The following is a 13510-nucleotide window of genomic DNA, read 5'->3' as shown; positions in this document are numbered from 1 at the left end:
CATTACTGTTTGATACAAGTGCTGGGTGGGGTGTTTCAGAGATCAAGTATCATTTACAGCAAGCACATATTTAACTGCACTGTAAAATGTAGCTCGTACTGGACCTACTGTATACACATATACCACACATTGACATTTTTTATTTAATAATTTAAAAATTTCTTCATGATAGAAATTGCAGTTTCGGTGCCTTAACTTTCGTTGCACTATGTGTTGCACTTGATTAACTTGAAATGATCGGAACTGCTCACTTTTTAATTATTGGCATGAGATTGCTTCAAGATTTTTATTTCCGAGAATGATTATGTATTTATTTAAAATACCTTACAGGCCCAAAGGGCATTAAGTAAGGGGGGTTTAGTTATTACAGTGAAAGTACAAGCAAACTAGTAACATCGAAATGTAATGCAACAAAGCAAATTGCAAAATACAAAACAGGGTTCCAATGCAAGTGAACAAAAATATGCAACACAACAAAATATTTATTTATTTATTTTATTTATTTACAATACTGCCAGTCTCTACTGAGACCATAGCAGGTTTGTGAAAAAAGCACTAAAAGAGCATTTGACTGCAAGTGAAGAAGAAAGTGCAACACATCACAAAATGAACAAATTATGGACTAATCGGACTAATCCATAATACAGCACTACTGCAAAAAATTCACCTCAAGCTTCTGACGGAAGTTATGTAGTATTACGTGTTATTGGTCATGTAACCCCCCCTTACACAATGCTTCCTTGAAGAGTCTAAGGTACATTAAATAAATTACTTTACAAGAAAACATGCACTTTTTGTGACTGCAAGAGATTTATATATTTCAATCCACAGGCTTCTTTTACTAGTCAGCACTTGAGCTGTTTGGCATTATGGAGGCACCTAGGTCTTATTTCACTTGTTACCAAGCCAGAAACCTCTTACTCTTAGCGGTTTTCTATCCGGTGGAAACAAAAGCTTCTCAAGGAGTGCAAACTGCACTGGAGTGCACAGATATGTCTGTGTTGTAAATTGGGAATGGATGCCAGACCATCTGGCTCTCTCAGGACATCAGGTAGTATACATATACTGCAACACTGCAGTAACTTTTACACAGACCATGTGTTTCAGTCAAGTAAATGTAAAAAAAGAGTTGTATATATTTGTGCATTTCTTCCAGTAATCCATTATTTGCTGTGGTGGACATCAGATGCATATATTGAAATTGCTTATGAACATGCAAACAGCTTGCTCATTATATTTTTACCTATTACTTTTAGGCCATGTAGTAATGAAAGTCAAAGCTAGCCAGTCGGGAAAGTATTTGTTAGTAGGTATGTCAACTGGCAGCAGCTTCAAGAAATGTGCACTAGAATTAAACATTGCACGCAAAATTTTCGCACACTGACCAAACATAGATAGGCGGGTAGAATAGAGAGCAGGATGTCACTGCATCTGGAATATCTTTAAACTGGTGCCACTTATGAAGCTTCTGTCAAATATTCTTCCTGCACTAGGTAGGTGCAGTTTGGCAATCACATGATGCCAAAGTAAAGACAAATTTGCATTAAATTTTGTTGGCATGTTCATTAAGAATTTGAAGATGTACACCTGTAATTTACTGAGACTAATATTACTTGAATCCCCTAATCTGAGAAAATATGTATTTATTATCCACATAAAATTGTTTTAACATGTAGTATAGTTAAGTAGTCTCTATTTGTTCCTGACAGTACATTTAGTACTATGCACCTTTCGTTATACTAATTTGGATGGATTTCGCAGGAGTTTTGTTGAGTGCGATCCTAAATCTACCAGAAAGGTGCGCATAGCAAGCGCCCAGATGTTACTAAATATTCTCTTCAAAGAAGAAAATATATTGGGTGCCTGACAAAACAGTGCCGAATACACACTTGAAGCCGTGTTAGACCTTTAACATTGGGCACTTGAGACTGCAGTTAATCGAAATGTTCTGTGTAATGTATGGTGCACAAACACATTGTCCAGGTGGTGCTTGTGGCTGAGAAGCCTGTGTGTTGAATGATGTGTGAATAACCTTACTGTTATTTGCCTTCTTCTTTACCACTGTATGAAGAGATGTAAAAAATAGACAGTGAGAAGGGTGCATGTACATGCGTGCCTAACTGTACACAAAATAAGGTTTATCGAAACAAAGTGCCTCTACCAACTGAATTTTCTTTCACAGTACAAGTTTTCTTTTTTTCTTTATAACACCCATCATGATTGGCTAAGGCAGAACTGTTGCTAAGCATGAGACAGCGGGATTAAATTGCAGCCACAGTGGCTGCATTTTGATGGAGTCAAAATGCAAAAACATCCATCTGCTGCCTGCATTGCAATGAATGTTAAAAAAAAAAACTAAATCGTCAAGAGTAATTGGAAGCCATCCACTATGGCGTGCCTCTTAATCATACGGTAGTTTTGCTTTAAACATCAGAATTTTTTTTTTTATATATAAAACTGGAGGTGCACATGGGTATTGTTCCTTATACTACAGCATGCTGGAGAGCAATTCCCGTGTTGTACAATGAAAGTGATGTGTTGCTGACATACATTTCCGAATTTCTTGATATGAAATGCTATGAGGGCCTCTCCTGCCACTGACTCTCCAACCCTTCTCATTGTCTTCAATATGAACTCTCCCAGTAGCTATAGCAACTAAAGCAATGAGTTGCACTTTGCCAATAAGTAAAAGGAATGGGTGGAGCAGCAGACCAGAGCCACACTATTGCAGGCACCTTTTTGTACAAAAGATAGCGTGTCTTTCTTTGTGTGCTACAAGTAAATTATTGCCAGGGAAGAAACTCAAAACAGGGGGTCACTTCACTTGATCCCCCATGGCACCTGTACAGCACTTTGAGTGGGAAATATGCACTTCACCACATGATAAGCAATGGAAGTTGGCTGCCAATAATAAAATCGCCTTCAGAACAACTCTGTGCTTGGTCACATCAACGCTCTGTATCCTGTTCTTTGAATGCATTTTCATGACAGCGTTTTCACGACCTGCAAAAAAAGAAAGCGTTGAAGTGGGACAACCTTGCAGTAGACAATAGTAAAGTCCAGTGGAGCTGCTACAATGATTAACACAACAAACTTTTTTTTCTACAAATTGTCAGTGTACACTGATTGTAGGATCGGAGCTTCAGGAGGCCCATGAGGACTTATAAAAAAAATTCATTTAAGCAAGCAACATCTTGAAACTCCGCTCAGGTACTGCACCCTTTCGCATCTATGTGGCTGGAAATGCCACCGAGCACATCAGTGTGGGTAAGAGGCCTATGAGGCTATTCAGTTGAAAATTTGAGCCTTTGCAATGTTGTGTGCTTTTTGAAAGGTTCAGCGTTTTCTTTTTTTTGTAATTTGCACTACCAGAAACGTAGCTATACGCCCTCCATTCAAACATCAAATAAAAGTAATGGTACAGCTTCTTCATACAAATGCGGTTCACTGTTTAATTTAAGCAAGGAACACCTTGAAACTCCGCTCAGGCACTGCACCCTTTCCCATCTATGTGGCTGGAAATGCCACCGAGCACATCAGTGTGGGTAATTATAAGAGGCCTATGAGGCTATTCAGTTGAAAATTTGAGCCTTTGCAATGTTGTGTGCTTTTCGAAAGGTTCAGCGTTTTTTTTTTTTTTTTTTTTGTAATTTGCACTACCAGAAATGTAGCTATACGGCCTCCATTCAAACACAAAAAAAAAGTAATGGTACAGCCTCTTCATACAAATGCGGTTCACTGTTTAATTGGCAGTGGAAAACGAGTACAATGTTCTTGTTCAACTGCAGCACTGCCCCTCATACACTGAGCATACTTATAACTTAATTTTTGGCTGCTGCTTGAGCATTTGCAATTATCAAATGCGGATTCGCACCGAGTTTCGGAAAATTGCGCGGCTCACATGGTTTCTCGCGTATATGATTCTGCACACGCGAATTCACCAAGTGAAACGGGAATACAGGAGTGCAACATAGTGACAAAATAACTGAATGACGAATAATGCAAAATACATTGTCGCGTTTTAAATCGCAGCAAAGTATAGTCGCTAAAAGTTCATCGGGGATAGCTTTCATTGGTATGAAGCCACGTTTGATACTGTTCCAAAAAAAGAAAAATTATGTTGGAACCTTGAGAAGGGGCGGCACGAGTGTCTACCAGTTTATTACGAAACAATACGTTCTACATGTGGAGCACTTGTACTTGATACAAGTGATCGCGTCGCTAAAGGCGTATGGGTTTTTCAATTGATACACGCCGCCTAGGCTACTCCGAGATAAAAGTTGCGTGCGTGCGCTAGGAGTAACACACGACGAAATTTTTCAGTATGGATAAGGGGATAAAGGGACGTGATAAGAAGGTGTATATAGTGCGCGAGGCGCTTCGATCTACAAAAGCTGGGATAATCGTGTGGGATGGAGCGTTTCTCGCACCAGCCATATCATCGCTGCAATGAAGCGTCCTTCTTCACATCACTGCCTCTCTTCCAGGCGAAACGGTAGCAAGGCACAGGCGCCACACATTACGCACATTAAACAAACTATCGCGTGACATGGAGCAAAACAACAACTAAAAGCTTACCTACACGCGCCCAAACTTTGCGAATGCAGGCAAAGCGGGCTTGGGCTGAGCAGACTGCTGGGCGTGCACGCCCCAGGCGTACCGCATCTGCCTAGTGCCTAGGGACGTACCTAGTAGGATCTAGGGCGCGTGCCGTGCCGCTTCGGTGAAAAAGTACCTAAAACGTGGTTCGTGCGAGCACCGCATAGTGGCGCAGCGGTCGAGCGCTGGGCTTGGGCGTAAATAGAAACACGCGTACTGGATAGGGTATCGTGCGGGGGCGAAAACGTGGCTCTTTTTGCGATGACGGCTGGGAGTGCTGGAGCACGGATGGATGGATGGAAGGTAGGAGCGTCCCCTTTGAAACGGGGTGATGGCAGTTGCCACCATGCTCAGATTTTTATTTTTATCTGTGTTGTGTGTTATTGAATTTCTCTATTTTCTTTAAATATGTCTTCCTACCCTTTTAACCTTATGTCACCTCTCTGCTTTTGAGCCACCAATCCTCCAATCGCCTTTTGCTAATTTCCACCGCATATTTATTTACATGACTATTATCATCTCTGAACCCTAGTGCCTCAGGAAGGGTGACTGTGGCCGCATCGACATCAGGCTTGATACCATCACATTTTAGTATGAGGTGTTCCATTGTTTCTACATATTTACCACACACAGTACATGTGTCTTCTTCTTCGTTAAATTTCTTTTTATAGCTCCGCGTTCTAAGACATCCTGATCTTGCTTCAAAGAGTAGGGCACTGCCTCTTGAGTTATCATAAAACGCTTCCTTCCTGATCTGCTGTTTCCAGTATCGATATAGTTCCGCACTATGCTTCTTTTCCATTGAATTTATCCAATTTTTACCTTCCGCGTTTTTAACCTGTCGTTTAATGCTCTGTCTTTCTTCGTCCTCGTGTCTGGCATACTTACTGGTTAGCTTCCTAGTTCTTTTCCGCCATTGTGAGTCAACGCTCTTTCTGTATAGGTATTTAAATACCTTAGCTGCCCACCTGTTATCGTCCAATTTCCTCAGACGTTTTTCGTATAGGATTTTACTCCGAGCTTCCCGTGCTTCGAACGATGCCCAGCCCATATCTCCCTGTACTACTTCGTTTGTGGTTTTCCCGTGGGCACCTAGTGCTAACCTTCCCACAGCGCTCTGATTTACTTCTAGTCTCGACTGAACCTCCGCCCTTAAACACAGGACCGCATTCCCGAAAGTAAGCCCCGGCACCATTACTCCCTTCCAAATACCTCTCAGTACCTCATACATGTTGTACCCCCACAATGCCCTATGCTTCATTATCCCGGCATCTCTTCGCCCTTTTGCTATGAGAGACTGTTCGTGCTTTTCCGCGTACATCTGCCCTTTGTTTATCCATACCTCGAGATATTTGTATTCGGCCACTCGGGGTATTTCATGGCCTTGTATTGTAAGCTCCTGATCAGTTGTCTCGTTGAAAAACATCCCACCGGACATAGCTGCACTAAAACTGAAACCTAAACTGCCTCCTTCGTCTCCACAGTAATTAACCAGAGTTTGCAAAACTTCCTGGCTATCTGCTAACAGTACAATATCGTCCGCATACATTAAACCGTAGTCGTTGCTCAACAACCTTTTCGCCTAATCTGTACGGCAGATTATGGACACGTTGCAAGTTCTAGGCGGCGCCCTGTCTTTCGGACCGCTAGCGCCATCTGACGAATAGCTGCTCAAATGTGGTAGGATTACTCACAGCGTCAGCAGCTTGCGCTGCGTGTTTGGCGCCCTGTCAAACGGTAGTGATCGCGCGAAACAGTGTGCCGATATTAATTTTAGCCGGGTTTCGGGAATCACAAGATCTTTCCAGCTTTTTTCGTGGAAAGAATTTGGAGAAAGGAAGTCGTCAATTTGAAGCGGGGCACGTGTACGACGTGAGGGAAGTGCTGAACTCGCACGGATCGGAAGTGACTGCTAGGTGTATTCCGCAAACGAAATTTTAATCCCCGCATCAGCGAGATGCGTGAAGCTCAGCCTAAGTTACGTCGTTATATACGTTGTGGACACATGAAATTATAGGTGACATTGATTCTTGCAGATCGGCGACAGCAGGGAAGAGCAAGCACGCCGCGGTAGTTGCCCTGTGCATACAGGACGGCAAATGCGACTCCAAAACATCTCAACCAAAAACGTGGGGCGTACCAACGTCTCGTAAGACCTAGCCGAGGTATTCTAGCGTTGCTCTCCCCAAACACAAAAAAAGTGAGGAACTTACCAGTTTTGTTAGGCTACGCTGGGAAAATATTTTCGCCCAAGTTACTGGAAGTCCGACACTTTTTATGTTGTTGCGATTTTTCAGTGCCTGCAAAGGAGGCTCCAGTAAACCACGTCGTCAAATATTTTGGTGATCTCAACTGCCCTCTAGTTGATATGCTGGGCGCAGAAGAGTGTATGCCAGCTGAGCCAGCTGCAACCCCTCCTCGATCGTAGCTCTCATCAAGCCCTGGCGCTGTTTGAATGGGAGAGAATTGGGAAAGAGTTCCACAGCTTTACTTCGGTAGAGTGTGGAAACAAATTACTTTGTTTGCTGAATATGCTGGTACGCACTACAGGTGTCCCGTTGCTGCCATCGTTGCTGTAAAAGCAACGAATTCAGCGTTAACGCATTTGTGGCATAACGCCAGAACATAAAACAGTCTGCCGTCGGACAAGCGCGAGCCAGCATTGACGGCGTTCTACTTCATACGGTCGCCCCGGAAACCTGTAAAACTTTGTTCCTCGTGAGTTGGTGTACGGGCTGTTGCAGCCCACTACGCAACAGCTCGGGTTGCACTTCAACATTGCTCAGAAAAGGCAACAGCTACGCGCGAAAGAGTGCACAGACAGGCTTTCCGATCGCAAGCGGGCCGGTCGTATCCTGCCAGTTGCGCGCTCACCGCCGCGAGGGGCGTCCTAGTAGGCGCGGGAACTACGTTCGCAACCTGCCTTATGCTTCGTTGTAACCTTCTTTCCACGCTTATCATATAAAGCATGAACAGCAGCGGTGATGGAGGACAACCTTGTCTTAATCCTTTGTGAACCTCGACAGTTGTCGTACTCTGAATTCCTTCCCATGTTATTTCAACATTATTTTCTCGATATATTTCCTGTAGAAAATCAATTACCTCATGACCGATACCTTCAGCTTTTAATATGTTCCACAGGAGTTCCCTGTTAACATTGTCGTATGCACCACTTATGTCCAGGAAGGCACGCCGGTCTACTGGAGCGCCATCTGTCACTGGAGCCTGGAGTCATTGCTGGCAAGAGGATAAGTAATGGTGCAACACGGGGCCTCCGGGATCAGCAGTTATGGTTGTCGCGGAGGTCATGCATGTACGTTTGGAGCTCGCCGACTGCTTGCTGTGGTTTTTCCTGCCGCGTTCGCACATCCTTTATGTGCACGGCAAGCGCTGGGTTTGCAAATGTACTTTGTGTTTGTGTTTATGTGTGTGCGCGCGTGCATTGAGGTCCCTGCATAACGATCACAACAACTCCGGGCTGCTTCAGATCGGGCAAATTGAGAGCATTGACTGTATTCTTGCCCTTCGGCGCCCTTCTACGGAGCGAATATGTAAACGTTAGCGACTGCATTCGTCACGGAGCAGTATCTTTTTTTTCTTCAGTGAAACCTGGCGACCACTTTTCTGGCTGATACAAAATGAAAGGAATCCCGTACAACAGACCAGGATTCTGGTCCGTTCACACTGAGGAATCCGGCGTCTACAGAGAATGGAATTCTCCGGCCGCCGAAAATCGCGTCGTTCACATTGCTTGCGCACCGCGCCGCCGGAACGAGATACAGCGCCATCTGCCCCATAAAGTGCTAACCTCCAACCAAGCGCGGGATATCCCGGATGTTCGCGCAGCTCGAAATTGCGCAGTTGTCTCCGTTCGCGTCGAGTTCGTGTGTTAATTTTGCGCGTCTCCACCATTGCTTGAAAAGGCAATGATGAACCCTGAGCAAGAAGAGGCAGTACTGCTAGGCCTGTTGGCAAGCACCTTTCTGGCGATGCGTGACGCGCAGAAGCATTCGCCGAAGAGACGACGCCACCGGCGTTGGTGGGTTCGTCCTGCTTTGCAAGGGCGCGCGTAGCTTGGTCACGCCACCTTGTCAGGTCGCTTATACCTTGTGCTTCGCGTGGTACTTGTCGAAAAGGACGGGGCGGTTACGCACCAATTCGATGGGCATTTCCGATGTCGCGACGCGTTCGAAGTCTGCGATATGACGAGAGCGTTGGGCTTGGCCGCCATCTTTCGAATTGCTGAGACGCGCTCCGATTGGTTCGCGGCGAGGCAATCCGGCGGCAGCTGCCGCAAAAATCGGTCCGGGAGCGATCGGCGCGGAAGGGGCTGTTCCGGCGGATCTCGCCGCCGCCGAACTGGGTTCCGCCGAATTGGGCGCCGCTCCAGACGCCGAATGCCTCAGTGTGAACGCGCCACAACAGTGCATGTGCTCTTTCCGGGCTTTTCATCCTCGTGTTGATGTATCGCCAACTTCATCGTCATCTTCATCGTGCCTTCATCGGCACTGCCATGGTCATCAGGACACGTGAGCAGCGGAACACACGGACGCAGGCTGCAATGAAGCTGTGGTGCTTGCGGCGTTATGTCTGACTGATGTCAGTGTTTTTAAGCCTAGTGCGACATATCAGTGGCGACGAGGCCTAGCGTCGCTAGGTGAGAAGACCCGCGTCAGCATGAGTGCTGGACGGCCACCGGAATTTGCCGATGCAGAAGGTACGTGGCCTACGTATCGCGTTCGCCTGGAGGCGTACTTTGAGGCTCATAGCATCGTGGACCCAACGAAGAAGCGAGCGCTGCTCATCGCTTCGCTCACGGACAGTGCTGTGCGTGTGGTGCAGGGCCGGTGTCAACCAAAAAAGGTGAATGAACTGAGCTATGAGGAAGTCGTCGGGTATCTGGAAGATCACTATGCTCCAGAGGTCAACGAGATCGCTGCAAGTTATGCTTTCTTCATGCGTTCGCAACAAGACGGGGAAGCTGCTCAGGACTTCATTGCGGACATTCGACGCCTAGCTGAGAAGTGTAACTTCGGCACGTCATGGGAGCGCATGTTGAGGGATCGAATCGTTTGCGGAGTGCTGGATGAAGACGTTCGGCGCCATTTACTGACGCGACGGAAGCTCACCTTAGAAGAGGCTGAAGACTTTGCTGTCTCGGCACAGAGAGCTGTTGAAAATGCCAGGAGCATGAACTCGGCGCACTCAGAAGTACATTTTGCCCGACAAAAGAGCCATTCCTCGAAGCGACGTCCCAAGCCGGAACAACGCGACGTGTGTGGAAGGTGTGGAGAATCGCATGCTGAGGACGAGTGCAAACACTTTCGCGCGGTGTGCCACCGGTGTGGAAAACGAGGACATCTACGTCGGATGTGCCTGTCTAGCACAAATAGTGACCGTCGGCAGGGATCTTATCCAGCAAGACAACGGCGCCAGGGTTCGTACGCCATGGCAGTCGGAGAGGACACAAGCTCGGACGACAACGACGCCTTGCACACGATTACAGCGGTTCTCCATCACGCAGCCAGTATCCGCAAGGTTAGGCCTATTTACAAGGACATCAGTTGGAATAACGTTCCGCTCACTATGTTGGTGGACACGGGGTCACCTGTAAGCGTCATTCCCGTAACGGTGTTCCGCAAGTACAAGCAGCTCTGGCCTCCGTTGGAGAGTTCACAGCTCAAGCTCTCTTGTCTCTTGGGAGAACTTCCAGTTGTCGGCCAGCTTAGCATGACCGCTACGTGCGACGGGAAAGATATTCCTGGTACTGTCATAGTGGTCGACAGCTCCGGACCATCTTTGTGCGGCAGAGACACCATCAAGGCATTTAATGAAGTTGGAGTGGCAATGTTGTCGAATGTGGTAGCGAATCTGCAACCGGTTGGAATACAGGCTGTCAGCACAGGTCTGCAACAGCTGCTTGACGAATATGCCGACGTGTTTGCTCCGGGACTCGGCCTGTGCAAAGGACCACCGGTCACATTTCAATTGAAAGAAAACGCGTGTCCACGGTTCTTTAAGGCCCGTACTGTACCCTACGCTCTCAGAGATAAGATGTCTGAATCGTTGGATCAGCTGGTCGCGGAAGGCGTTTTGACGCCGGTAAAAACCGCTGAATGGGCAACCCCTGTGGTACCCGTTTTGAAGGGCGATGGGTCCCTCCGACTGTGTGGAGACTTCCTTATGACTGTGAATGCGGCCACTGTGGTAGAACAATACCCGTTGCCTCGAGTGGACGACATTTTTGCTAGGTTAAACGGTGGCGAAGTATTCACGACCTTGGATTTGCGTCAAGCCTACAACCAGTTGCCATTGGATGAGGAAGCAAAGAAGATAACAGTCCTCAACACCCAGAATTAAGGGTCTCTTTTGTTTTAACAGATTACCGTTTGGCGTAAGTTCTGCTCCAGCCATATTCCAAAGGCGAATGGACGGACTGCTGGGGATATTCCTGGAGTGCAGGTGTACCTGGATGACATTATCATCGCCGAGAAAGAACATGATTCATCTAGGCTCAAAACCGTGCTGCAGCGGCTGCGGGAGTATGGTCTCCGACTGAACAAGGGAAAGTGCAAGTTTCGGCAAGACGAAGTCACATTTCTCGGTCATCGTATCGACGCGAAGGGTCTGCGACCGAAGGACGACAATATCAAAGCCGTTGTTGAAGCCCCAAAGCCCACCTCGGTGAGTGAGCTGAAAGCTTTTCTCGGTCTCATAAATTACTATGGCAAGTTCCTGCCCAATCTGGCCACCATGCTAGCTCCGCTACATGCTCTCTTATCCAAAGGAGTCAAGTGGCAATGGAGCCAGGAACAGGAGAAAGCATTTCAGCAAGTTAAGCAGGCAATTGTGGCTTCCAAGTTTCTGGCTCACTTCGACCCGGATAATAAGCCACTGCGGCTGGAGTGCGATGCATCATCAGTAGGCATTGGGGCCGTTTTGTCGCACCGCGTGAATGGTGTTGACTACCCCATCGGATTCCGGTCCAGGACACTTACCAGGAGCGAGCGCAATTACTCGCAGTTAGAAAAAGAAGCTTTGGCACTGGTATTCGGCGTCGCCCGGTTTAAAGACTACCTGTACGGACATCAGTTCGTCTTAGTAACAGACCACAAGCCTCTTACTGGTTTATTCAATCCAGGTAAAGCCATACCACCGATGGCGGCCGCAAGAATACAGCGTTGGGCCTTGTTTCTTGGCAACTACAACTACACATTGCAGTACCGGAAGGGCAGTGACCATTCCAATGCGGATGCCCTCAGTCGGTTGCCCTTGCCAGTAATGGAGGAGCCGCGGGACTCTGCTGCCGACGAGTACGTTTTGTATGCCCACTCTCTGGAGGAAACAGCGCTTTGCGCCCGCGAGGTTGAACATCTGACTAATCGAGACACCAGCCTTCTGCAGGTTAAAAAATGGATTTCCCAGGGATGGCCGTCATATCTTCCGCAGGGCGATGAGCATCTCCGGCCGTACTTCAACAGAAGAACAGAGCTTACAGTCAGCCATAATTTGGTGTACTGGGGACATCGCATTGTTCTACCCCTGGCGGCGGCAAGGCGTGTGTTGCGTCTTTTGCACGAGACACACCCCGGCATGACAGCCATGAAAACCACAGCGAGAACGTTGTTTTGGTATCCGGGACTGGATTCCGACATAGAGCGACTGGTGAACTCATGTTCCACATGTGCGCAGGCTTCAGCGATGCCACCAGCACAGATACCTTTGGCCTGGCCAGCCACCAGGGAAAGGTGGAGCCGGCTGCACGCAGATTTCGCAGGCCCGTTGGACGGACAAATGGTCTTAGTCGTCGTCGACTCGGAAACGAAATGGATGGAAGCCATTCCAATGAAAACTGCCACTTCGCAAACCACGGCCAACGCGCTAAGATCAATATTTGCACGGTTCGGCCTTCCAAAAACCTTTGTTTCTGATAACGGACCACAATTTGTGGGCAAAGTTTTTCGTGACTTTCTGGCACGGAACAATGTGCAACAACTCACAACAGCCCCTTATCATCCACAGTCGAATGGGTTAGCCGAACGAGCTGTCCGTACGCTCAAGGAAGGACTAAAAAGGAACCCCGGAATAGACCTCAAAATACGCATAGCGCGGGTTTTATGTCGATATCGCCTAACGCCCGTCAAGGATGGAAAGTCGCCGGCGGAACTCTTATTGGGGTACCAAATAAGAACAAAGCTGGACTGTATCGCTCCCGATGAAAGGTCACCAGAAATCCAACCACGAGTTGGAGGGTCTCCAGTTCAGGCAGGTGACCCAGTCTGGATGCGCGATTTCCGAACAAGTCGTCGCAGGTGGATACCAGGAGTAGTGCGAGATCAACTGGGGTCCAAAATGGTCACTGTTGATTCCGGGAAAGGAATTCAGCGGCGACACTTAGACCAGGTGAGACGTCGAACTGTCTCAGACTCTTTCTCGACACAGAGGGTAGCCGTAAACCCTGCAGATAGCACTCCAATCACGTCGCGACATAGTCCGGAAGTGGCCCAGACGGATAGCCCGCCACCGTTACGAAGATCGACCCGACAGCGACGGCCTCCTGAACGCTTGGACCTGTAAGAGGGGAAGAAGTGATGTATCGCCAACTTCATCGTCATTTTCATCGTGCCTTCATCGGCACTGCCATGGTCATCAGGACACGTGAGCAGCGGAACACACGGACGCAGGCTGCAATAAAGCTGTGGTGCTTGCGGCGTTATGTCTGACTGATGTCAGTGTTTTTAAGCCTAGTGCGACATATCACGTGTCTTTCAATATACTAAAAACATATGCGTGCTTACCGAACGGAACGAGCTTACGAGCGTTTGTTTGTCTTCTGCAACCGAAACGCTGAGCAGACGATCAGGAACACTGCATGATCTGTGGTCGGAAACGTGCGAGCATAGACGGCGTT

General features: G+C 47.5%; 1 protein-coding gene and 1 long non-coding RNA gene across 2 annotated transcripts; one reads left to right on the top strand and one right to left on the bottom strand.

Moving 5' to 3' along the window:
• Nucleotides 1-251: 251 nt before the first annotated feature.
• Nucleotides 252-4805, bottom strand: LOC140219533 (uncharacterized). The gene is made up of 2 exons (XR_011895880.1): nt 4579-4805; nt 252-3003 (listed from the first exon to the last, which is right to left on the bottom strand). It is a non-coding gene; the product is annotated as an uncharacterized lncRNA (long non-coding RNA).
• A 4471-nt stretch (nt 4806-9276) lies between these two features.
• Nucleotides 9277-12403, top strand: LOC126533286 (uncharacterized). Its single transcript, XM_072289553.1, has 3 exons — nt 9277-10701; nt 10981-12230; nt 12292-12403. The coding sequence occupies exons 1-3, from the start codon at nt 9277-9279 to the stop codon at nt 12401-12403; spliced, it is 2787 nt and encodes a 928-aa protein (XP_072145654.1).
• The last annotated feature ends 1107 nt before the right edge of the window (nt 12404-13510 follow it).

Source organism: Dermacentor andersoni, chromosome 7 (assembly GCF_023375885.2).
Source record: "Dermacentor andersoni chromosome 7, qqDerAnde1_hic_scaffold, whole genome shotgun sequence".
NCBI lineage: Eukaryota > Metazoa > Arthropoda > Arachnida > Ixodida > Ixodidae > Dermacentor > Dermacentor andersoni.
The sequence above is the reverse complement of the archived record's forward strand: the minus strand, read 5'-3'. Positions and strand labels throughout refer to the sequence as shown.

Coding starts and splice junctions, on each gene's coding strand:
- LOC126533286 (XM_072289553.1), top strand. CDS start 9,277: ATGAGTGCTGGACGGCCACCGGAATTTGCCGATGCAGAAGGTACGTGG. Junction 10,702..10,980: donor CGGAAGGCGTTTTGACGCCG/GTAAAAACCGCT, acceptor TTGTTTTAACAG/ATTACCGTTTGGCGTAAGTT. Junction 12,231..12,291: donor ACAGCGAGAACGTTGTTTTG/GTATCCGGGACT, acceptor ACATGTGCGCAG/GCTTCAGCGATGCCACCAGC.